Source organism: Lagenorhynchus albirostris, chromosome 7 (genome assembly GCF_949774975.1).
Source record: "Lagenorhynchus albirostris chromosome 7, mLagAlb1.1, whole genome shotgun sequence".
In the NCBI taxonomy this organism is placed as follows: Eukaryota; Metazoa; Chordata; class Mammalia; order Artiodactyla; family Delphinidae; genus Lagenorhynchus; species Lagenorhynchus albirostris.
The window spans coordinates 98,696,365-98,720,233 of NC_083101.1; the positions used below are offsets into that span (position 1 = coordinate 98,696,365).

Below are 23,869 nucleotides of genomic sequence, written 5' to 3' on the forward strand. Positions count from 1 at the left end.
CACACACGAGGCCACATCCGCCAGCACGCATGCGCACACACACACATGCACACACACACACTCGGCCAGCAGGCATTCCCCTAGTATTCTCTGAAGGAGAGTCTCTCCAAGAGAATATGGCAGGCCCAAGGTCCGGGCAGAGCCTGGGTGGCAAACGGAGAAAAAGAGAAAAAGGATGGACTACAATTGTCTTCCTTCTCTGCTGGGACCCAAGAGGCCAGGTCTCTGCCTTCACAATCACATACCTTAAAAAAAAAAACAGGAGTCGCAGCAGGAAGATACCACCCACCCTACCTAAGACAAACTGTGCCGCCTCACAGGGCCACCCAGGCAGCCTTCTAACAAAAACATCTGCAAGATGTGATGTCAGGTTGTCTCCACCCCCCCCATCCCCACGGCTACTTTCATTCTCTTCCAGTTTGGGACCAACGGGCATCGCTGCCGATTGGGAAGGGAGGGAAGTGATGACAGGTGAACAGCCCACAGCCTCAGCACAGCTGGGACCTCAGCCCCACCGTGTCCTAACAGAGTTCTATCACCCACACCGAGCACACACGACAGACACACGTGTGCACACGCGGACACACACGCTCTCCCAAGGCCCACCAGGAGCCCCCGGGGAAGCAGCCACGAGGTTGGCACTGGGCCAAGAACAAAATAGGGGCAAAGGCACACCCAGAGTGAGGCAGAAGGGCAGACTGCTTCCTAGTACGTTTATTGGAGCCTCTGCTAAGCGTGATATAGATCAGAAACCCTCTTCCGCTGCCCAGTCAACCCGACTGGGGCGGGGACACAGGGAGCCAACCTCCTTCGTTTCCCATCATAGACAACATTATTAAAAAAAATAAACTTTACAGTAATACATTTTCGATCATCTGTTAGGGTATTATTTCATTAGTTTTGTTCCTTAAAAAAAAGGAAAGGAGGGGGAACCACACGATATATGTATACGGATGTGTATATACATATATGTCGAGAAAGGAGCCGTGTAATGTACATACAGTGTGCATACGTCTCGGAAATGAGGAAAGAGAAGAGCGAGGCAGAGAGAAAAGAGTTGGAGAGAGCCGCAGAGACCAGAGTGTGGTGCAGGTAGACGGGCCCCGGTGGTCTTCTCTGCCGCTCTCAGCGCCAGCCCCTCCCTCCCAAGGGAGAACCACCAAATGGACCCAAGAGAAACCAAGGGACTGGACAAAAAATCATTTCTCTTTGATTTCAAAACTCCTGCCACCAAGCAGGAAGAATCAGCCTTGAGGTGGTATCCAAGTTTTGCTCCCAACCCCCAACGGGATATCCCAGGCAGGCTGGGCTCCCAAGCCCCCTGGAACTGCCCCGCCTCCCACCCTGTGCTTCAGTGGAGGTCAAGGGGGCTCAGCACCGCAACCCTCCACAGGTCAGATCCAGCCCTCAGAGAAGGGAGGCGAGATAACCTCCATCCTTGAAGCCAGCTGGAGGTGCTGAAGGTACCCAGCTGGACCCCAAGGCGGGCAGCCTCGCTGCTCTGCTGCCTGACGTCCCCCGCCAGCCCCCGGCAGGTCCCCAGAATGGGGAGCTTGAGGAGAGCGGCAGCCATCCTGCCCCAGCCCATGTCCCTTAGGCGGTGGGGATGTCATCCTGGTCTCTCATGTCAGCAGGGTCCAGAGAGGAAAACACCAGAAGAAAGTGAAGGGCATCTCTAGACCCTTGTGCCCTCCTCAGCACTGGGCTTCCCCTGCCAGGGGACCTCTGGGCCAGCTCTTAGGCTGCCCGCCTGCTTGTCTGTTTGGTTTAGAAAAACTTCTCCAGAGAAGAAACCTGGGAGGAGACAGGTTCAGAGACAAGGTGGGAAAAGACTTTTTTTTTTTTTTTTTTTTTGCAAGGTGTGTGTGTGTCTGTGTGTGTTTCCATTTTGTCAGGCGGGTGTGCTCGTCCGTGTAGCTTTCGGAAACCTCCCAGAGTCTACAAGGCCAGCTTCAGCATCAGGAAGGAGACAGCGGTCAAGGCAGCCGATGGTCTGGCTCTGCGAGGGCCTGAGTTAGGTTTGACCACCCTTTTACTCCCTGGGATGATACTGGTCGTGAGCTGTGGCCAGGCAGAAGCGGGAACAGAAGCAGAGAGAAGGACAAACGAGTCAGTAGGGCTGGGATCAGGCAAAAAAAAAAAAAAAAAAAGAATAAAAGACTCTGGAAGTGGAGCACTAAGGCCCCTGCCCTCCTGGTCACCCAGGGGACCCTCTTCGCAGAGCCAGGCTTCCATGGAGCTGGGCTATGCCTCAGCTGACTACTCGGGGAACAAGGCAGCAGCCCCCAGGGCAACGGGCTGCTCTCCCTGCCTGGCTAATGCAGACCAGCGAGGATGGGGATGGTATAAAGATCTAAAGGAAGAAAGTCCCGGGGTCCACAGGACCTGCTTCTGGAGAGGGGAAGGGAGGGGAGGGGAGGGGTGAAGAGAGAAGCTACGTTCTCCGGGTTCCTAAGTTTGCTGGAATCCCTCCTCCACAGAGCCTCCACTGCACACCCCTGTCTGAACTCTCCCTCCTTCTGCAGACTCTTTCACTAATTTTACTTCTCCTCTAAGTTATATATACGCTATACATATACATAGTCACAGATCTACTCCTGTGCTGGGGCTCCTTCACGGAAGGGCCCACGTCCTGTGCCATCATTCCACCTCCTCAATGTCACAGAACCAGCACAGAGCAGGCTGCTGGGAACACCTGTCTTAAAGAGCCAGGAAGGCTTGCCAGGACCTCTGCTCAGAGCGGCCTCCTGCGTCTCACCCAAGAGACAAGTAAGGGCCCTGGCTGCAACATCTATACCCACCCACCCTCACCCCCAACAGAGTGAGCACCTACCAAGGTCCAGGTGGGCCAGAAGCTCAGCCAGCCCAGTCCATGCAATGGAATCTGGGAGCTTCAAGTCCAAGGCACTCCTGGAAAACAACCCACTCTGGCCCAGCCCCCAGCACCCACCCCCACTCAGGCCCTCACTCACCTCTGTGAAGCACATGCTTAACTCTTTGGAGTTATTGGCCTTCAGTCCCTGCTCCTGTGGGAGAGAAGGCGCTAGTAAGGATGGATCACTGGGGCTGGGTCTCTGGCCGGGCTTTGTCCCATGACTCAGATGAGACGACACATTCCATGGCCCTGCTGCCCACCCCTGACATCACAGTGTACACGTAAAGAGCACTGGCAGCACAGAGACCTTTGCCCTTCTCCGACACTCTCAGTGATCAGGGCTCTTGAAGAAGGGAGTTCTAACTCTGCTCTCCCACTTACAGCCTAATAAAATAATAAGCCACTCCCGGGTCTGTCTACCATACTCAGAGTTCCTCTGGATGAAGCAGGGACCATGTTTTCTTTCCTTGTATAACAGCAGCTCAATAAATGTTATACTCAGTTACTGTTTATTAACCACCATTCATTAACATATCTGTGAATGAATGAATGAATGAATGAATGCCACAGATCAGAACTAGCATCCCAGTGCCAGCTCCAGAAAAATCATGAGTCCTCATGGGGCTCATGGGGAAGAGAGCTGTGATTGATTAGTGATGTCTGCCACTGGGGCAGGTTAGGCGGACATCTGGCCATGGTGCCAGGTGTTGGCTGTTCCACCCTAAACAGTTGTGTGGCACCTGGGAGCTCTGTGGTCCAGGTGAGGAATGAGGAAGGAAAGCTGGCTTGGTGATGACTCCAGGGTTTTCCACCCCTGGCACACCACCTGGATGAGGACCAGAGGGTAGGTGTGATAAGCAGCGCTTTGCTGTCTCCATCATAATAGTGACCCATGGGAACCAGCTGGGAGATGTGATGTTTCTAAACTGGCCTCAAATGGCTCTGGCCACCAGAAGCAACTGGGAAGCCCAAGAAATTATGCCTAAACCACTGCTCTTGGCCAGAGATATGAATGATGCCTTGAACATCACAGGCAATCTACCACCCAGGGCATCTGGTCAGCTAAACAAGGCCCCAGCTGTCACACAAAGGCCCAGCCAAGAGCAGAGTCACTACCGAAGGTAGAAATGTGATCATGGGGACAACGAGTGCAGTCGAGACAGAATCAGGGACTCAACCAAGGAGGATCCTGTATAAGACCTCAGCACCAGTGACTCTGGGTGCCAAGATCTAGCCCGGCCAAGCCACCAACCTGCATCCCTGCAGAAGGGTGTGTGCTCGGAGGCCCTTGCAGACCCAAGGACTGGATTCCACTGCCCAGGACCAAGTGCAGCTCCAGATAGGGCTGTGGGAGGTCACTGCCTGATGGAGCCTGCCCACCCCACCTCAGAGGCTGTGCTGTCACCATTAGCTTACACCTGACTGCCCCCCACCATCCTCACTCGGTCACCTCCCTGAGCAACTCCCAGCCCCAGCTAGGTCCCCACCTATGACATCCTGTAGCCTGTCAGGGTCTGTGCCACGCAGCCCAGCACCTATATTTCCTGGCAGCCTTTCCAGCTCTAACTGTTGCAGGTACAGCAGCCGTGTCTCCGCCCCTTCCAGGGTCCCTGTCTTCTCCCTGGCGCCCCCTCCCACAGTGCTCACTAAACAGGAGGCTGTGTGGAATCACAGGCAGACAGCTGGGGATCCCAGTCCTCCCCCCTACCTCAACCAAGAAGCTCTATTTTGACTTGTTTTATATGTTGAAGTTATATACAGAATTATTTTTAAAAATAGTCTGTGGTGGGCTTCCCTGGTGGCACAGTGGTTGAGAGTCCACCTGCCAATGCACGGGACATGGGTTCGTGCCCCAGTCCGGGAGGATCCCACTTGCCGCGGAGCGGCTGGGCCCGTGAGCCACAACTATTGAGCCTGCGCGTCCGGAGCCTGTGCTCCGCAACGGGAGAGGCCACAGCAGTGAGAGGCCCGTGTACTGCGAAAAAAGGAAAAAAAAATAGTCTGTGGCTTAAAAATAAATAAGGTTTGAGAAAATAGCTAAACTAGACGACCTCTTGGCCTGACCTTCTGTGACAGGATGCCAGCTCTCAGGGAACCCCGGGTCCTGGGCACAGACCTGGACACAACTTAGCCTGGCCAACCACACAGAGAGGAGCCGTGGGGGGAGGAGGTGGGATCTGAACGCTCAGCTCTGGAGCCGCCTGGGACTTGATAGCCTCCTCTGAAGAGGGAAGACACAGGAGGGGGTGTTGGCAAATATTAGATAGGAAGCAAGAGGAAGAGGAGAAGGAGGAAAGGGATAGGAGTAAGAGGAAATGAGAGGAGGGATGAAGTAGAGAAAAAGGGAAAGACAGCACCCAAGGAGACAGGAGCACCAGGTAGGGAAGAGGGGGAGGGAGGGAGCATCGGGGGAGGAGAAGAAACAGGAGAGGACCCCTTCATCCTGTCCTCTGACCCATATTACTGGGAGAGAGGGATGCCACCTCCCAGGAACAGGGCCAAAGGAATCCAACCCACTGTGTGGTCTCTGACAGGCCACAGGGACCTGGTTTGGGTAAAAGGACTGGGCTCTATGAATATCAGGACAGGACCCCTCCCCATGCCCCTTCAGTGACCCACCTTGGATCCGTCATCCACAGCACTTGCCCAAGCCCTTCTGAACCAATGGCATTTCCATCTGGCAGGCTCCAGGGCTGACCTGCCACACACTGAACATGTGCTGAGTGGCCAGTGACACACTGGGCTTCCTCTCACTGTCCTCAAGTACTTCCTCCAAGTGCTACAACACCCAGCTTACAGATTTTTGTCCTCAGAGACCCATCCCAGCCTTTCCTTTTTAGACTGCGGGGTCCTAAGCCTTGGTGCCCATCCCCGTGGCACAGCCCCTTGATCCAAGGAAGGACCCCAGAGGCCAGAGGCCAGGGCTCCAGTCTTGGTTCAGCCACTGACCCCAGGCAAATCCCTTCATCTACCGGCACCTCGGTTTCCTCATCTATAAAATAGCGATAGTCAAGCGAACCTCACTGATGCACCGTGAGATACATGAGACCGTGCGTATGGTGCAGTAAAGCTCTGGACAAGTATAAACGCCCCTTAATCCCCAAGCGTGATGCAGAGCGAAGCAGCGTTTGCATCCAGTAAACTCCCAGGACTGGGGCTGCAGGGTGAGACCCAGGTCAGCTGGTAGCCTGGGGCTATCCTAGCTCTACCCTGACAGCTCAGCAAGCAAAGCCAGGGAGAAGTCTGGGCCCCCGTGGACCCCTCCACCTGACTTCCAGAAAACACAGAACAGACAGCGAAGGGGTGAAGGCTGCAGTAATCTCCCCCGACAGCAAGCCCAAGACCTCTCCCCCAGTCCTGGGCACACAGAACAGTGTGGGTGTTTGCCAGTCAGCCGACCTTTTCTGAAAGTGGCAGATGGGGGAAGTGCAGAGAGAAAGAGGTTCCACTACCTAATGCCCAAGCCTCAGGCTCAAATTCACCGTCTCCTTCACCATTAACTCCCCCCCACTACCATTCCCCTGCAGGGGGTTCCAAAGATGAAAGAGTCACAGCCCTGCTCACACCCAGATGAGAGAAATAAACACCCACAAGGTCACCTCTGCCCCAGTTCAGCAAATGGGAGGGGAAAGAGGCTGTATCTTCCCCAAGCCCCCCACGGTGCAGCTGTCCTCTGAGGTCACACCCCCTCCCCAAGACCACCCTTGATGCCTATCTCACCTGATTATCTTGGTGGCAGGAAGGGAGGATGGCAGAAAAGACAAGATTCATCCTTCTAGAAATTTCTCTCAGAGGGGCCCTTTGCTCAGGAAGTTAGAAGGAAATTATCGTCTTCCTCCTCTTCCTTGCCACCTCTGTCCACACTCCCGAAACTGGGTCTGGCATGTCCAGGTGCCAGGGACCAAGTCCAGTGTTGTCTCTATGGGAAAACCCCTGGCCGGGGCTGGCAGGCCCTCTCCTGTGTCCCCTGCTTCTGTCCCCAGCCCCATCCCCAAATCTCAGTGCCCTTGGGGACCTCCGTCCTGCACACGCCCACCCCCAGTAACACACCTCGCCCTCCTCTACTCCCCACCATCCACTAGTACAACCCCTCTTTTCTTACCTCTGATGACCATTGACTATCACTGACTATTGCAAAAATCTCCTAACAGGTCCCCCAGTCACTCTCCCTCGACAACAAGTCTCCACCTGCTGTCAGATTAATTTCCCAAATCACACTTGTCATCAGACATCCCTGTTCAGAAGCCTTCAGCGGCCTCTCCACACTCACCAGTTCAACCTGAAAATTAGGTTTGACTCCCCACCCGCTCCTTCCCATATCAGAAAACTGCGTTCTCCCAAACGCACGGCCTGTGTTCCTCTAGGTCAGGGGGAGGCAAACATTTTCTGCAAAGGGGCAGAGAGTAACAATTTTAGGCTCTGCCGGCCATAGCGTCAGTCCCAACTTAACTCTGCCTGCAGCACGTGGACAATACATAACAATAGGGTATGGCCCGTGTTCCAGTAAAACTTAATTTATTCAGGTGTGGCCCGTGTTCCAATAAAACTTAATTTATTCAAACAGTCAGCAGGTCAGATTCAGCCGGCAGGACCCGCCCCCCTCCTCAGCTGCCCTGTACTGTCCTGACTCCCGTCTCTGCTCCCTCCTCGCCCACCCCTCCCGGTTCCACATCTCTGCATCTCTGTGTCCTCAATTCTCCCTGTTCCTCCAGGCCCAGCGGCAGGGTACACCTGGTCCATGAGTCCTGTGCTTCCACTGCCAACCCAAAGCCGCCTCCCCGCTCTGCGTCCATAACGCCTTAGCCAGCCCCCTGGCGCACCCATCACCTCCTGCCCCGTAATTCTCTGAGCGTGTACCCTGTCCCTCCTGCTGGTATGAGGACCAAGGTACCAGCCTCATATGCTGGTCAGCCTCAGTGCCTGGAACAGGGTGACGTGCGGTAAGAATTTACGTTGAATAAATGAGGGAATGCATTGACGGATGAATAAATGAATGAGTACAAGGGAGGGAAGAAAAGAAGGAATGCATCAGCCTCTCAAAGCTTTGAAACGAGCCGAATTTGTAAATCAGAAACGTATGCCTAATAGGCAGACGGATACACTGAGCAGCCTCTGGGTCCCGTGCTCTGACAGCCAACGGCCTGCGTGCTGAGTAAGAGACCCGTCCAGGGAACAGGCAGGGGGCTGAGGAGACGGACGTGGCTGCCGGCTGCTGAGCCTGTGGCCGGCATGTGGTGAGGAGGGTTCATGGCAAGCCCTCCAAACTCATTTTTAATTCCCCCAGATGTGATGGGCACTAGCAAGGGTGAGAGCAGAAACTGGCTGGTGGAGACAAGGAAAGCAAAGGAGATTGCGTTAATAGGGCCCCGCAGCCCTGCAGAAGGTGATATGACAGGGTCCCGCAAACTGGCCCAGAGCCACCCGCCGGGAACACCAAGGACACTGGAAACAAACCAAGTCCAGGGAAAGTGGGAACCCACTGCCAGTCTGCCCTGCCCACGCTGCACTGCCCCGGTCCAGGCCCCATCTTATGACAAAAGAGCCTTCTATCCAATCCTCCTGCATCTTCACCTTCTTTACCTACTTCTTTACCTTCATACCTCACGGCACACAGAGGGCATCAATGAGAGAGAGGGAAGCTGAATAGAGTTGCCTGCGAGCGACACAACAGACCGTTTTCTAGAACAGAGAGCAGGAAGTTCCCATCAATCCGATGATCGGGAACTCTGGGCTCTTTCTCTTGACCTGTGTGGAGCGCCCACTCGATGCCAGGCACTAAGCACTCAGTTATAAGGGCTACCAGGGGGTGATGCGGCCCCTGCCTTCCAGGGATGCTTGTCTGGTGCGGGGAGCAGAACACGTCGTGATGGGGGCTGAAGGGAGGCAAAGCGGGAGCCCTAAGCAAAGAGAAGGCAGTTCTGCCAGAGTCGAGTCAGGAGACCACCCAAGAGGTGACATCCAAGTAGGACTCAGAGGCAGAGGGTTGGAAGAGAAGGGAAGGAGACGCCTTTCGCTCAGAGGAACTGACGAGCACAAGGGCCAGCATGTTGCTCAGCCTGGCCGTTGGGCCTACACCAGGGGTGCCTGATGGGCTTCAGAAACAAAGGACCTTGGAGGAGGGTGCAAGGTTGATGGCCTGTAGATTCCTCGCTTTAGGGACCACTGGGCAGGAGGGAGGGAATTCACACAAGGGGTGTGTGTGTGTGTGTGTGTGTGTGTGTGTGTGTAGCAGGGACAGAGGGAGACACTGTTCTGCAGATTCTGCCACAGTTTCTCCAAGTTCCAGAGAGCCCCAGGCTGGCAGGGCCACCCGGAGAGGGAACCACAGCCAGGAACGGAAGCGTATGAGAGCCAGACTCTAGAGAGCGTCAAGGACCACAGACACGGGGCCCACTCGGGGCCTGCCCAGCTGCCGGCTCCTTTCTGGTACCTAAGACACCCACAGTTCTGCTCAGCCGCCCCTCGGTGGAGACAACAGTCCCTCCAATTCCAGCCCCCGCCCCACTGTGGGAAAGTCCTTTGGGGGAGCGGATTTGGAGGAAGAGTCAGCACAGCGTAGCCAAAAGAAAACTGTCCGGGAGCCGGGGGCGCTGTGCACAAGCTACTGTCCACACTGGCCTCCCATCCTTTGGGATTCGGGAAGCAGCTCTCGGAGAGCCCACTGACGCTAACATCCAATCACTCATGTGAGGTCCCCACCTGGCTACCATCTCTGGGTCAGTGAAGGAGGTTCCTAAGGCTTCCCCCAGGGTCCACCTGTGGATAAGAAGGAGGACAGAGGTAAGTGATCTTGCCGCTCTCTCCAGGGGTGTCTGGGGTGTGCGGGCTTCCTCTCCCTCCCTCCCTCCCTCCCTCCCTCGCTCAGCTCCCTGTCTCTGCCCTCACTCAGAGACTCCCTTCTGTGGCCATGGGTTGCTGTCATTCCCAAAGGCCCCACAAGGGCCACCACGGAGCCCTTCCAAGCTAGCAGAGCTGAGGGAGGGGGCACGGGCTGGGGAGGGACAGACCACCCACACCAGCCTCCAGCCAAGCTGAGGGCAGGGACGTGGGCTTATTCCCTCTGCACGCCCAGCACCTGGCACAGAGTAGTAGGTGCTCATTTAAAAGACCGCAATTAGGGCTTCCCTGGTGGTGCAGTGGTTGAGAGTCCGCCTGCCGATGCAGGGGACACGGGTTCGTGCCCCAGTCCGGGAAGATCCCACAGGCCGCGGAGCGGCTGAGCCCGTGAGCCATGGCCACTGAGCCTGTGCATACGGAGCCTGTGCTCCGCAGCAGGAGAGGCCACAACAGTGAGAGGCCTGCGTATCACATTAAAAAAAAAAAAAAACCACAAAAATAAAAGACCGCAATTAGGACTTCTCTGGTGGTGCAGTGGTTAAGAATCCGCCTGCCAATACGGGGGACACGGGTTCGAGCCCTGGTCCGGGAAGATCCCACATGCCACAGAGCAACTAAGCCTGTGCGCCACAACTACGGAAGCCCACGTGTGTTCTGCAACAAGAGAAGCCACCGCAATGAGAAGCCCGCGCACCGCAAGAAAGAGTAGCCCCCGCTCGCCGCAACTAGAGAAAGCCCGCACACAGCAACAAAGACCCAACGCTGCCAAAAATAAAATTAAAATAAAGAAATTTTTAAAAATGAAAGAATAAAAAAAATAAAAGACCGCAATTAAAACAGAATCAGAGGCCCTTTCCTTTCAGTTTCTGTGAGAAAGAACGGGGGTATGAGGGTGATCGTGGGTGGGTCCCTCTGAGGGTCTGCTTCTCTTCCATTCCTCCTGGGAGGTCCGCCCCTGCTGTCCCACCCAGAGTGACTTAGTCAACACATCCGAGTGGACGGACCCTGGGGCCAGGCCTGGGGGAGCCCCCTGCCAGACAGCCCTCCAGGATTCAAAACACCTATCATGTGTGTAAGGTTCCTCACATACGTCATCTCTCATACAGATCGTGTGTTAACCTCACTGGAATCAAACCAAGTGTAAGACAAGCCCCCAGATGGTGAGTCTGCAGAAAACCAGGCTGGGGCTGAAAGAAACCAGGCGATGGTTTAGCAAACCACTGGAGGGAAACAGCGAGGGGGAAAAAGGGAGTCAGAGTCATCAGGCACTGAGGGGGCTGCGGTGGGCATGAGACCAGGGCTTTGAACTTCTCCACGCCCACAGTGACTCTGTGGGAGTATTAAGGAAGGGTCCACAGCCCTTGATGAGTGGGCATCTCCCCGGTGAGCCAGCCCCAAGGGGCTGGGGAGGAAGGTTGGCAGTGCCCAGAGAGACCACGCCAGAGCCTGGTCACCTGACAGGTGACACAGCCCTGACCTGCCGAGCTGCCCGCCACTCTAGCATGAAATTGAACTGGCAACCGTCTGTGGAGTGGCCCCCGAGCCCCGCCAGCAGCCGCTGAAGCGTGTTGAGTGTAATTAGAAGCCACCCAGGGGTGACACGGGCACCTCAGCCCAAATCAGGAGGGGCGGCCTAATGGAGGGGAGCGGGGCATGGAGGAGCCCACGCTGGGCCTGACCTGAAGGCACTTGGAGGTCAGCTGTTACAGCCCACCGGGAAGGGAAGGGGGAGTGGGCTTCCCAACCAGGACGGGCACCAGTAAGGGGTGCCCGGGGCAACCTGGATACCTCTGCCAGGCCCCATCCCTGCTCGGGTCTCATGCCAGCACTCTGAAAGCCCACTGCTCTTCATCTCTGGCTGTATTGAGGTTATATTGACCATCAAAAATTGTATCTATTTGCGAATTCTCTGGTGGTCCCATGGTTAGGACTCTGCGCTTCCGCTGCAGTTGCCCGGTTCGATCCCTGGTTGGGGAATTAAGATCCCTCAAGCCGAGCGGCATGGCCAGAAAAAAAAAAAAAAAGTATATTTTTAAGGTGCACAATCTAATATATATAAATATTCTAAAACACTCACCACGAGTCAATCAACACATCCATCGCTTCACACTTCTACCATCTTCTTTTTGTGCTTTTTTTTTTTTGCACTGAGAACACTTAAGGTCTATACGAATTTCAAGTACACAGTACAACACTGTCAACTACAGTCACCATCACTGTAACCAGTTCTCCAGGACTTACTCATCTTGCAAGACTGAAACTTCGTAGTGAGTGCTCACTGGTGATCACACGAGCCCGCCCCACTCAGACTGGCATCTTCATTGCCACACGCAGCCGGGCCTGTTCCCCCAGTCCCCAAACCTATGCTCACGTTGTGCTCTCACTGGCTGGACTCCAGACCCCACCTCTCCTTAGCAATTCCAGCCCCAATTCCCGCCTGAAACATCCCCTTATCCCCACCACCACACCCTTACTGTTTCCCCCCTCCTCTGTTTTCCCTGATATTCTGCACAAGGTCTTCTTTTAAACTCTTTGTTCTATAGTATGAGTGTGTATATGAGTATATATGAGTGTGTGTGAGAGTGTGTGTGAGAGAGAGTGTGTATGAGTGTGTGTGGGGGTCACGTTCTGATTAGAACCAACATCCTAAGCAAAGAATCTACTGTAGCAAATGGTGTGACAGCATGAGGATAGCTCAGCAGAGAGAAAGGCTGAGTGGGGAGCCCTGTGGTGTGTCTCCACAATGCCACCCACGTGGTCTCCTCTTGTGGCACTGACCGCAGCCCACGTCTGGTGCTTGTTGAACTGTCTGACCCTCGACAAGACCACAAGGACCACAAAACACAGGACTGCATCAGCCTCATTCACCAGTGTCTCCCTAGCATCTCACATAAGACGTCGAACACAATGCATGCATGACACAAATTGGATGGATGCATGGATAGATGCATGGATGGACGGATGGACAAACAAATGAAAATCACAGGTTTTGGAATCAGATGTAGGTTTGAAATCTTATTCCACCACTAACCAGCTGTGTGACCTTGGGTGTGTCGCCTAACACCCCTGGGCTAGTTTCCTGCATGTACAACAAGAATCCCAACAGGTCATGGTGTGAGAATCAATGAAATAGGTAGAGTCTACTAGCGCAGTACCCAGTAATTAGTACCCAGTAAATAGGTAGAGTCTACTAGCACAGTACCCAGTAATTAGTAGGTGCTTAATAAATGGTAACCATTCCATTTCTCCGGCACCCCCGTGGTATCTAGTACAATCCTGTGACAGAACAGGTGTCTGATACTTGCAAGGTGATAGTTAGTGAATTAATCATGGAAAAGTAGCCCGCATCAGCTCTTCCTGCCTCTTGGGTCCTGATCCAAAGGGAGGAACTTGCACGCCCCGTCCCGGGTCCCCAGGCTGTAATTTCCCACCTCGCCTCTGGCGTCAGGTGATTCTCTAAGCCCTCAGACTGCCCCGGCTCCGTTTCCCCAGCGGCAGAGCTGCATCCCCTCACCTGGACAGATGTGCAGGTAGTGATGACGCTGGTCCCCAGGCTGGTGCTATCACTGAGGTCATCTGGCAAAGAAGGCGTTTTCTCTACCCGAGGGGCCTGCGTGGCCTGGAATGAGGGGTTTTTAGGGGACAGGTTCACATCTGTGCCATTGCCAAAGGCCTGGATGGCGTTCCCTGTGGGGAAAGAGAGCAGGAGACACAGAGAAATCAGGGGCCGCTCCATCACTCTGCCCCTTGCCATCCCAAACTTGACCTTCCCTGTGATAGCCCAGAGCTGGGGGCAGGGTGGAACTCGTCCAAACGAACTTGGCTGAAGCTCCCTTTCAGATAGCTACCAAGGTCTCATATTGAGAGAAGAAAAGAGCAGGAAGGAAGTTGAAAAAGAGAAACCGGAATAAAGGAAATGTACCAGATGCGGAATGAAGAGGAAAACAGGAGGAGAAGTGGGGTGTGGGGAGCCAGGAGGCGAGGGGCAGGCTGTGCCCAGGGCGCAAGCCCACCTTCTCTGCGGCATTCAGTATTGCGGACCACCACGCTCACGTGGCCCCCGACGTAGTCCCCCTCCCCAGGTGGCCTCAGCCACCCCCCACTCAGTCCGTTACACTAATCCACTCAGGACCAACTAATGGCACCTCTTGGACAAAACTGCGTCCCCAGGCCAAGAGCCTGCATGGAGCTCCACCTCCAAGTCCCAGGGGCACTTCAAGTTCATCATGTCACCCCTGAACTAAGCACCACTCCCTCCACCGCAACATTGCCTCCCGCTGCGTTTCCAGTCCTGACGGTGACATCTTTCTCCACCCAAGTCTCCCAAGTCAGAAATCTGGGTTACTCAGGACACTTCCCTAACCACCCGCTTGCCATCAACCAAGGCCACCTCCCCACTCCACCCCCCGCCGCTGCTCTGGATCAGTGGGTGCTGTCCTCCCCCGAGAGCACCTACAACAACCTCTAGCGGACTCTGTGTTGGGTCACCTGTGCGAACCACATCCCTACCCCCACCCCCTCCACACCAGAACCAGAGAGTGAGCCTTCCGAAATCAGATCTGACCATGGTACCACCTGCCGACACCCCTTCAGCGAGCTTCACGCCACCTCCGCCACCTGCAGGACCCTAAGATCCAAACGCCTCCAGATCTTCAAGGGCCCTCACCAGGAGGACTCTCTCCACCTGTCCAGGTGACCCTGGGCATCCTTATGCAGTGTGGCAAGGCTAAGTGGTCTGCAGTTCCTGAAACCCACCTCTGCCCAGAGCGGACGAGCAGGCCCTCCCTGCCCCTTCAGCTGACCGGTGGCCAGTGATCCCCAAGTGGGTCTGAGATGCCTTCAGGGCACCCCTCCTCCAGGCTGACTTGGGCAGCCCCACCCTGGGCTTCTGCAGACCCCTCTGCAGACCTCCATGCTAGCACGGTTCCTCCCCCACCGTACTGTGATGGCTGTGACCCCCTGACAGTGCACCTCCTTCAGAGGGTGAGCTGCTCAATGACAAACACTGTGACTTCCATCTCTAAGCCCCCCCGTGCTGTCAGAAAGGCAGGATGGACAGATGGACGGAAGGAAGAAAAGAAGGCAGGAAAGAGGGAGGAGATCTCCAGGTGGGTGTGGATAGCGAGGGTGTCAGACTAGAAAGACCAGGCAGGCAGAGCTTGTGGCTGACCTTTCCTTCTCTCTAGCCTTCGGATTAGGAGTTTGATGACACTCCAATTCCAAGGGGAAATCGATCCTTAAAGGGAAAAGTGACAGATGCTAAGACCTCACCCCAGGGCTGTGCCTGAAGGAACCTGGCTGAGACTGTCAGGATCACAGACCAGAAACCTTCGGCCTTGACTTGACATAGGTGGAGGGCCTCCAGTGGCCTCCAGACAGCTCCAGGGTGAATCTCCGAGAGCACAAAACCCATGGTCTCCGCAGGCAACCCCCCTGCTGGAGAAGCCCTGCAGGTGTCACTGGCCACCGCAAGGGGAAGGAGGGAATGGCCAGGCAGAGCTCCAGGGCCCCCTGGGATAGGCGGGGTGGGGGGTGGCTGCTGGCTGCAGAGGACGTGGCAGGACTCACGGAGGCACGGGTTCTCGGTGAAGTCCCTCAGGAACTTCTCACACTCCTCCTCCATGTTTCCACTCCCACGACAACTACACCAGGGAGACACCACGATGCCAGTGGGGCTGGAGTCCACGTAGTTGGGTGTTATATCGAACCCTAGGCAGGGAGAAAGGGAGGCAAAGGAGAGAGGAACAGTAAGGCTTCCCCTAGGGCCCCCAGACCCCAGGCCTATCAGAGAAGAGGCTTCGGACACCACCCTCCCTCCCATCCACCTGCCCCTCAACACACATATATCCCAGCTCACATTCCAAACCAAGGGGGTCAGCATGGGGGCATGGCATAAAGGACAGACCAGGGCGGCAGAGGGGATACCCAGGAGCCCCCCGACCCCGCACCCGAGAGCACGGGCCCTCGCTTTCTCTTTCACCAACAAGCAGAGCATGTGTCCTCCAGTCAGGGAGGCTAAGGCTCTCTCTTGGGTTTGGATCCCAGTGCCAATGTTGGCCAGCAGGGTGAACCTGCACAAGTTACTTAGCTTCCCCAAGCCTCAGTTTTCCCATCTGTAAAATGGAGCCCCACCCCCTGCCTAGTAAGGGCTGCCGTGAGACTTAAATAAGACAGTCCCTGTAAACTGCTTAGCACAGCGTCTGGAATGTTGCACAATGAATGTTACCCTTTCTTCTTATTTGGGAAGCTCCTAAGGCCCCAGGGGCCTCCTCCCCCATGATAAACCTCTGGCTCCCATCACAGCAGAGAGGGGCCAGCTCAGGCTGTCCACCCGCCGGCCCTGAGCTGGGCCTCGGTCCCTAACTGAGCCTGGGGCAGCCAGGAGCCACCGAGAGCCCGGGTGGGGGCAGCTTACCGATCATGCCCGCGTAGGAGCCCAGACACGCCTGGTAATTGTCGGTGGGGCAGCCGGTGAGCGTCCGGTAGGAGGCACGACAGTTGGCGTGAAAGTCCGCCAGCCGGGACCTGGGGTCAAGAGAAGACCCATGGGACAGCAAGTTAGTCTGGTGGCCCTCCCACTTTCCCGGCGGCAGAGCGGCCCCTCCACAGCCTCCCAGGGTGGGAAGAAGCCAGGAAGACAGAGAGGAGGAAGACGGAGGGAAAGAGCTTGGAGGGCTTTAGGCTAGGAGCTCCTTGAGGACAGGACTTCCTGGAGACTCAGGCACCCAGGTTAGGCAAGGCCTGCTCTGAATGGGTCTCTCCGTCGGAGGAACACAGAGGGAACCCGGGTGGGTTTGCTGAGAATGCCTGGGACCCAGGCAGGAAGGCCAGGCCCTGCTTCCTGCTCAACCCACTCCTGGTGACCTTTCCCAAGTCCTCCAACACAGCACCACTGCCACTCACAGAATGGGTACAATCATCCCTGCCCAGCCACTTCATAGAATCCATCTGGGGGTCAAAGGGCACAGCCCCCAGGGAGGTTAAAGAAAGAGTCCCCCTAGGACGAGACATCCCCTGGGCATTCCTGACCCATCTCTTCTGCATCAATCAGAGCAAAGCCTCCCCTGCCGTCCCTCCACCAGCTTCCCCATCCTGCAAGGCAGAATCAGCCTTTTCTTCCCCTGGTGATGTAACCTGTCATCAGCGTTCCTCTCTGTCAGTGCAGATAAAGCTGCTTTGGAACCACCTGCACACAGCTCTGTGCTCCCCACTCGACCATGAGCTGCCTGAAGGCCGCTGCTGTCTGACCCGGTCTGTCTCCAGCCCCCAGTACCTGGATGCAGAGGTCACAGGGAGCCCAGGGCACCCAAGTCCAACCTGCATAGTAATTCCCGTTCCTTCTTCTTCCTGCCCGAGCACCCTGGCCCCAGGCTGTTACCATCCATCAGCCCAGGCCACCGCCCACCTCCCCACCCACCGGGGTTTCCTATAGGCGAGTGCCCTTTGCCACAAGGTCCTCGCCATCATATCCCGAGTGTCTTACAGCAGCTGCATGCAGCAAGTACCAAGGTCTTGTTCACTGGTGTTTTCCCAGTGATGGGCACATAGTAGGACCTCGAAAATACGGGCTCGGTGAGAACTACTACAGTAGCCACAGGAAGGACCAGAACCCAGGCCATCTGCCTCCCTGCCCAAGCTCTGTCCATACCGTGAGGTACCTCACAAAGCCATCCCAAAGGTCACCCCGAATTCAGCTCCCCTGCTTCTCCACTGGAACTCAGTCCATATCAGGAAGGAGCAGATAGAGAAAAAGACAAGAAGTTGAGAGAGACCAGGACAGCCTAAGACGAACGCTCTCAACACAGAGGCGGCTCCTTGGGTCCCACCTGGTTTCCCTGGAGGCCCCACAGTCCCGGGAGAGGGGGTTTAGGAGAACGAGGAAGCTCTCCAGAGTGATTTGACCCCAAAGAGACCTTGAGTGTCCCTGGATCCCTGCAGCCCGCAGAGGCAGCGAGGTGCTGGAGATGGAAGGTGAGCTCCCAGCTGAGAGCTGGGGGTGAGGTCTCACTTCAGCTCCGCCCCATCTTGCTGCGAGACCTCAGATGAGTCCTTGCTTCTTGGGGACTAATTTGCCTTATTTATGCAATGAATAAAAGTATTTTCACAGTCAGGGAAGATGAAAAAGTTCTGGAGACGGATGGTGGTAATGGCTGTGCAACAATGGGAGTGCACTTAACACCACTGAGCTGTACGTTTAAATATGGTGGAAACGGTCAATTTTATGTTGTGTGTAATTGACCACGATAAAAACGTGACTTAAGAAGAGGTCCTTTCACATCCACCTTTTATCACGTAATCCTCACAGAAACTTTGCCAAGATCTGCCAAGCAGCTGTTATCACCATCCTCCTTCACAGAGGAGGAAGTTGAGCCTAAGAGAAGCTGAATAACTTGCCCAAGACCCCAGAGCTTCCGAGCAGCGGAGCCAAGACTCCAGCCCAGAACCCCAACAATAAGGGCCACCCCTTCCGGCAGGTCCTCCACCCACATCCTGCTCCTCTATAAAAGTATCTCGTCTTCCATAGGAAAAGAGAAGGAAAGCTGCAGTGTCTCCGCCCTCCTTCCTGCCCGTAAATCATACCCTCTATTGCCTCACCACACAGTCCCCAAAACAGGGAAAAGCAGCATTTCCAACCAAGCCCCCAGCCCCTGCAGAATGACACTTGGGGGCTTCCCTGGTGGCGCAGTGGTTGAGAGTCCGCCTGCCAATGCAGGAGATGTGGGTTCGTGCCCCGGTCCGGGAAGATCCCACATGCCGCGGAGCGGCTGGGTACGTGAGCCATGGCCGCTGAGCCTGCGCGTACGGAGCCTGTGCTCTGGAACGGGAGAGGCCACAGCAGTGAGAGGCCCACGTCCCACAAAAAAAAAAAAAAAAAAAAAAAAAAAAGACAAGAATGACATTTGGTCTTGAATGGCCAGACCGGAGTCTGTCCTGCTCCATGGACTAGCAAATGAATGAAGGTCAATGAGAGATGGTCTCTGCCCACACCCCGGACCTCCAGAGACCTGTCAGGGGGCCAGGAGGGGACACAGACTTAACAGGTAAAGGAGATTGGGAGGCCAACAGACCAAAATCTCTCAGCAGCTATCGTGGGTTGAATTGTGTCACCCAAAGAGCTAGGTCCTCATCCTTGGTACCCGTGAACGTGACCTTACTCAGAAATAAGTTCTTTGCAGATGTAACCAAGATGAGGTCACGGTGGATGTGGGTGGGCCCCCAACCCCCCAACCCAGTGTCTGGTGTCCTTATAAGAAGAAGAGAAGAGACACAGACACAGAGTGAGAATGCATGTGAAGATCAAGGAAGCATTTGGAGTGAGGCGCCCACAGGTCCAGAAATGCCAGAGATTGCCGGCAACACCAGAAGCTAAGAGGAAGGCATGGAACAGGTTCTCCCTTCAAGCCTTCACAGGGAGCACAGACCTGCCAACACCTTGATTTTGGACTTCTGGCCTCCAGAATTGTGAAAAAATCAGTGCCACCCAGTTGTGGCGCTCTGTTACAGCAGCTAGGGAAATGAATACAGCACCTTCAAAGATTTCACTGTTTTGGCCAAATGTCTGCCTCCAGAAGGAGCCAAGGGGCTGTGGTCAGGCCCTGCAGTGAGGAGGACCACAGGGGTCAGCGTGAAGCCACATCCAAGCTCCTGCAGGGTGTGGGGCTGCAAGATTACAAGCAGAGCTGCTAGGTACCATCTCCTCCCCACCAAAGAGACGTTCTAATAGGATCTCTCAGCCAAAATACAGGAGTCCATTCTAATGTCATTTGATCACACAGAGAGCCCAAGCCCCTCCTACCAGCTCCCCAATGCTCACTGTCAGTCCAGCCCGTGAAGCCCTTTCTGCCCCTCCAGCCACATGGACTTCGTCCACCTCTGTATTCCAGCTACACATATAGTCTGGACCAGTCAATTTCATACTTAATTGCATACAGACTTACTGATATTGCCCTGTTCGCTCTCTCCAACTGAAACACACATTCCCAAAGTGGCAGACTCTACTGATTTCTTCACCCATATCCTCCAAACCCCTTTGGGCAAGTGGTAGATATCCATTCATCTTTTCTCCAAATACGTATTGAGGCCCTGCCATGTGGCTGACAGACTAAGGATGGGAATGGCACGCATGTCAGTGCAATGTCAGGAAGGTAATTCCAGCTGATGGGGTCAGGGCTCCACAGAGGTCAATGCCGGCTCACCAGCCTGGAGGAGCATGCCACCTGCTGCAGCAGACCTGAGAGCCCAGCTCCATCCTCCCGGAAGCTCACCTCCCTTCTGCAAGGCTGGTTCTCCAATCACTGACATTAAGAACCTCAAGGATCTTGCTGTCCTCACCATCCATGAGGCTTCTTAAAATATCACTGGGTCCCAGGCTGGAGACGGAGGGAACGTGTGAAAATGGGAATATGATGCCCTCAGAGAGAGACAAGGTCATCCAGAGGGAACGGGTGGGTAAAGGAAGTAAGCCAGGACACGGAAAGTGAAAGAGTTCCAACACCAGGTGCCGCGGGCCAGTGAGACCCCTCAGTGAGGAGGGGAGGGCAGAGCCAGCTGCTGGGAGAGAAGGGAGTAGCTGTCACGCAACCACATTCAGTCTACCGCTCGCCTGCTGTGTGACCTTGGGCAGGCCTGGTGTGTCTCTGTGCTCAGTGTCCCCAGTTATCAAATGGGGTGGGCTGTGCCTGCCTATCTCCCTCACGGGATACGTGGGAGAGCTGGGGCACAGAGAGGAGACACTGTCCTTATCTTTCTTCTCTACCCAGATGTCTCATCCCCAGCACCGTGCCTGCCACAGACAAAGGGGGAGTAGCTTTTCCTGTGTCTGATGTAGAAGAAAAATACCTGTTCACCCCTCCGAGGCGGGTCTGGACCCCACACAAGGCAATGTGAGCCTGTTGGGGAGAGACAGCTCCCCCTCTCTCCCCGCCAGGCTCCAGAGTCACCCTGCTGGACCCAGGTGAACAATGGCCTCCCTGCCCCACGTCACTCTCCATGCCACGCTGAGGACACAGGAGGAGCAGCACAGGCCTCTTTGCCAGAGCTTGGGTGACCCATGGGGAAAGGCCACCTCGCTCCTGGGAGGCCACAGCCTACTTCCTTTACAGCAGCCCTGTGGCTCTCTTCAGAGCACAGGGAGGGGAGGGAGAGGAGCTAAGGGGAAGGGTGGAGGGAAGGGAAGCGGCCAGGCCTTCTGTTGCTCCATTTCTCTGTCCTCAGCATCCAGGCAGCCTTGGCAAGCCAGAGTGACAAATGGGGCCGTTTAGGAGGACGCCGTGTCCAAGCCTCCAGGAGGCCTTTGATTTCTCAAGTTCCCTCTGTCTGTCCCTTAAGTCACACCAAAGCCCATAGCAGCCGGCTCCCTCCACCGGCATGCGAGACCAGCGGGGCCAACTTCCGTCAAGCCCATGACACTCTCAACTCCAACCATGAGTGAATCAGTCCAGTCCTGGTCAGTACAGTCTCCAAGGCAAATGTTATCCTTTTTATAATGTGCGGTGAGGCAGCTGGGGATCTCGGGCCAGATACCACTCGTCCCTGCTGACGCCATGAGGTCCCCAGTCTCTTGGACTCTGTTCTCACTTCCAGGAACAGCCTTTTCCTAGACCAGCCTCATCACTTCTCAGATTTCTGCCTTGAAGAGCCCCCATAGGAGTGATGGCATAAAAGAAAGCATGAGAGACAGACAGACAGACAAAGAGAAAAAACAGAGAGCCAGCAAGAGAGCCAACAATGAACACGAGTCAAGTCCATCTCAGCAAGATGGAGTAAAGACTGCCAAATGAGCTCAGGACAGCAGGTGGGTCTGTCCAAAACACACAAACCCTCTGTGGGCTTGTTTCCTCAGCAGCTGTAGCCTATGCAATCACAGGAAAGTGGCAAGAGAGGCAGAGAGAGACATCTGACCCCCAGTTTTATTAAACAGTCACCAGATTAAATACAGGATGTCCATTTAATTTGAATTTCAGATAAACAATGAATTTTTTTTTTAGTATAAGTACATCCCATGCAGTATCTGGGATATACTTACACCAAACAGTTTTTCAATGTTTGTCTGGAATTCAAGTTTAACTGGGTAGCCTGTATTTTTATTAGATCTGGCAACCCTATTTGATGGACAGGTGTGTTCCTGAAAGGAAAAAAGAGGCAAAGCTGGAAGTGCCAAGGTCAACCCACATAAGCAGAATCATCCAGAACTGGGGGGCGGGGGTGGTGGTGATGGGAGAGGGTGGACTTCCTATAGCTCAGTGGTTCTTAAAGTGCGGTCCACAGACCCACAGCATCAGTGTAAAACTGGGAACTTCTTAGAAATGCAAATTTTCCAGATCCCACCCCAGATATAACAAATCTTAAATCTAGGGGCAGAGCCCAGCAATCTTCATTTTAACAGCCCTCCAGGTGATTCTGATGCAGGCAAAAGTTGGGGGATGAAGCAAATCTGCACAGGCTTCAGAGCTGGGATTGTGGGAACCCTCCAGACTCCACTCCCTGGTCTCAGCTTTAAATATACCTACGATATAGCCCAGCCCATGGAAGAAAGTAGCGCTTCAGGCTGTAGCCCAAGAAGGTTCACAGTTACAAGACTATGCATGTTTGTACACACACGCACACACACACACACACACACACACACTCCTATCCCCATACAAACCCAGTTACACTTGGGTACACACCTCTCGCTTCTTTTCTTTGGCCTTAGCCAAGAAAGTACAGGTACCTGTTATCAACAAATCCCTCCCTTGGTGCAGATTGTAAACACCTTCCCAAGCACAAAGACTCTTCTCAAATCTGTCTGGCCTAGAATAATACTACAGTAAATTGCTCCCCCGAAGCCCAAAACGTTCCAATGCTGGCCAATACGTGGCTTTAGGGTCTGAAGCTCTTGGCCAAGTTCCCATTTATCAGGTTATACCTGTTATGCTGCTGCCACAGAAACCCATGGGTTTCTACTGGTTTAGAATCGGAGGAGGAGTAAAGGAAGCTAATATTTACTGAGGATACACCATGTGCCAGTCGTGGTTATCGCACTTAACTTTCTGAAAAATCCCACAAAGTAGACACATTTCACAGCGAGGACACGGCAGCTCCAAGAGGTAGGTCGCACGGTCACACACCCTACAGCCAGCAAAGCAAGGCCAGGCACCTGCCAGTGAGGACAGGGTCTTTCTCTGGCTCTGCTGCCATGACCCGCCCCCACTAACAATGCTTCCAGACGGCTGCCACCAGCACTGCTGCATGCTGATGAACAAGGCACTTGAATATCTTATGGAGGAGAAAAAGGGTTCCCAAGAAATGCAAATTACTCATGGTGGTCTTCAGAGACAATTTAGGGGAACACAGAGGAAATGGCTTTCATAGACCCAAGAGCCTCTGGAATGGCTTTCCGAGGTCCCCTCCGGTGGTGCAGGGCACGGTTAAGTAGGCTCAATGTTACGTGACACTGAGAAAGGGGAAAATGGATTTCCCCCACGTGCCTGTTTTCTGACGCCTCCAGGGCTCACCGTGGACAGCCTGAGCCCCCGTCATTTCCTGCCTGTTCCCGAGGACTACCGCCACTTGTCTCATGAAATCAAGAATCCACTTGGCTTCCTTCCCTCCTGTTTATTCTTTAAGTGTACATGGATACTTATTCTTTCTGCCTAGAACAGCAGCTCCCCTTAGGGGGTGGGTTTTGGACTTCCTCCTCCGGCCAGGTAGTTCTTACAGGCTGTCAACCGTGGCACTCCACCGTCCGGGGCCACAGGTGGACACGTGACCCAGGCTTGGCCCACCACACAGCTCTCTTCCTGGCCACACTGACTAGTCTAGGTATAAGGAAGTAACACAAGCCAGGTCAAGCAGACCCCTGCCCAGAGACTTTCCTAATGGAGCAAAGAAGAACATTCTTTTCTTTCTGGTTATAAGACACTATGGATGTGAGCCCAGATAAATTGGGACCATAGATCTAGCCTCTTGGTCACAGTAAGGATAAGCATGCAGCCAACCTGCAGAGAGAAACAGAAACTAGAGACAAGGAGAGACAGAGGGAGACCTATTTGTATGAGTCCTGGAATACACTCCTGCCCTTTCTAGATTTTACTGGAAGCCAACAGATTCCTTTTTAATTTTTCTTAAGGTAGTTGGGTCTCTGTCACTTAAAACAGAAAAATTCTGGGGAATTCC

At 54.5% G+C, this 23,869-nt stretch overlaps 1 protein-coding gene across 2 annotated transcripts in view; it reads right to left on the reverse strand.

Annotated features, from left to right (window-relative positions):
* Positions 1-525: 525 nt before the first annotated feature.
* GFRA2 (GDNF family receptor alpha 2) overlaps positions 526-23,869 on the reverse strand; it is a 97,416-nt gene continuing 74,072 nt past the window's right edge. For both annotated transcript variants that reach the window (XM_060153576.1, XM_060153575.1), the window contains exons 5-9: positions 16,128-16,237; positions 15,281-15,421; positions 13,227-13,399; positions 2,973-3,026; positions 526-2,061 (exon numbers count right to left, since the gene is read on the reverse strand). In XM_060153576.1, coding sequence (XP_060009559.1) covers positions 1,939-2,061; positions 2,973-3,026; positions 13,227-13,399; positions 15,281-15,421; positions 16,128-16,237 — 601 coding nt within the window. In that variant the 3' untranslated portion in view covers positions 526-1,938. The remainder of the gene's footprint in view (positions 2,062-2,972; positions 3,027-13,226; positions 13,400-15,280; positions 15,422-16,127; positions 16,238-23,869) is intronic.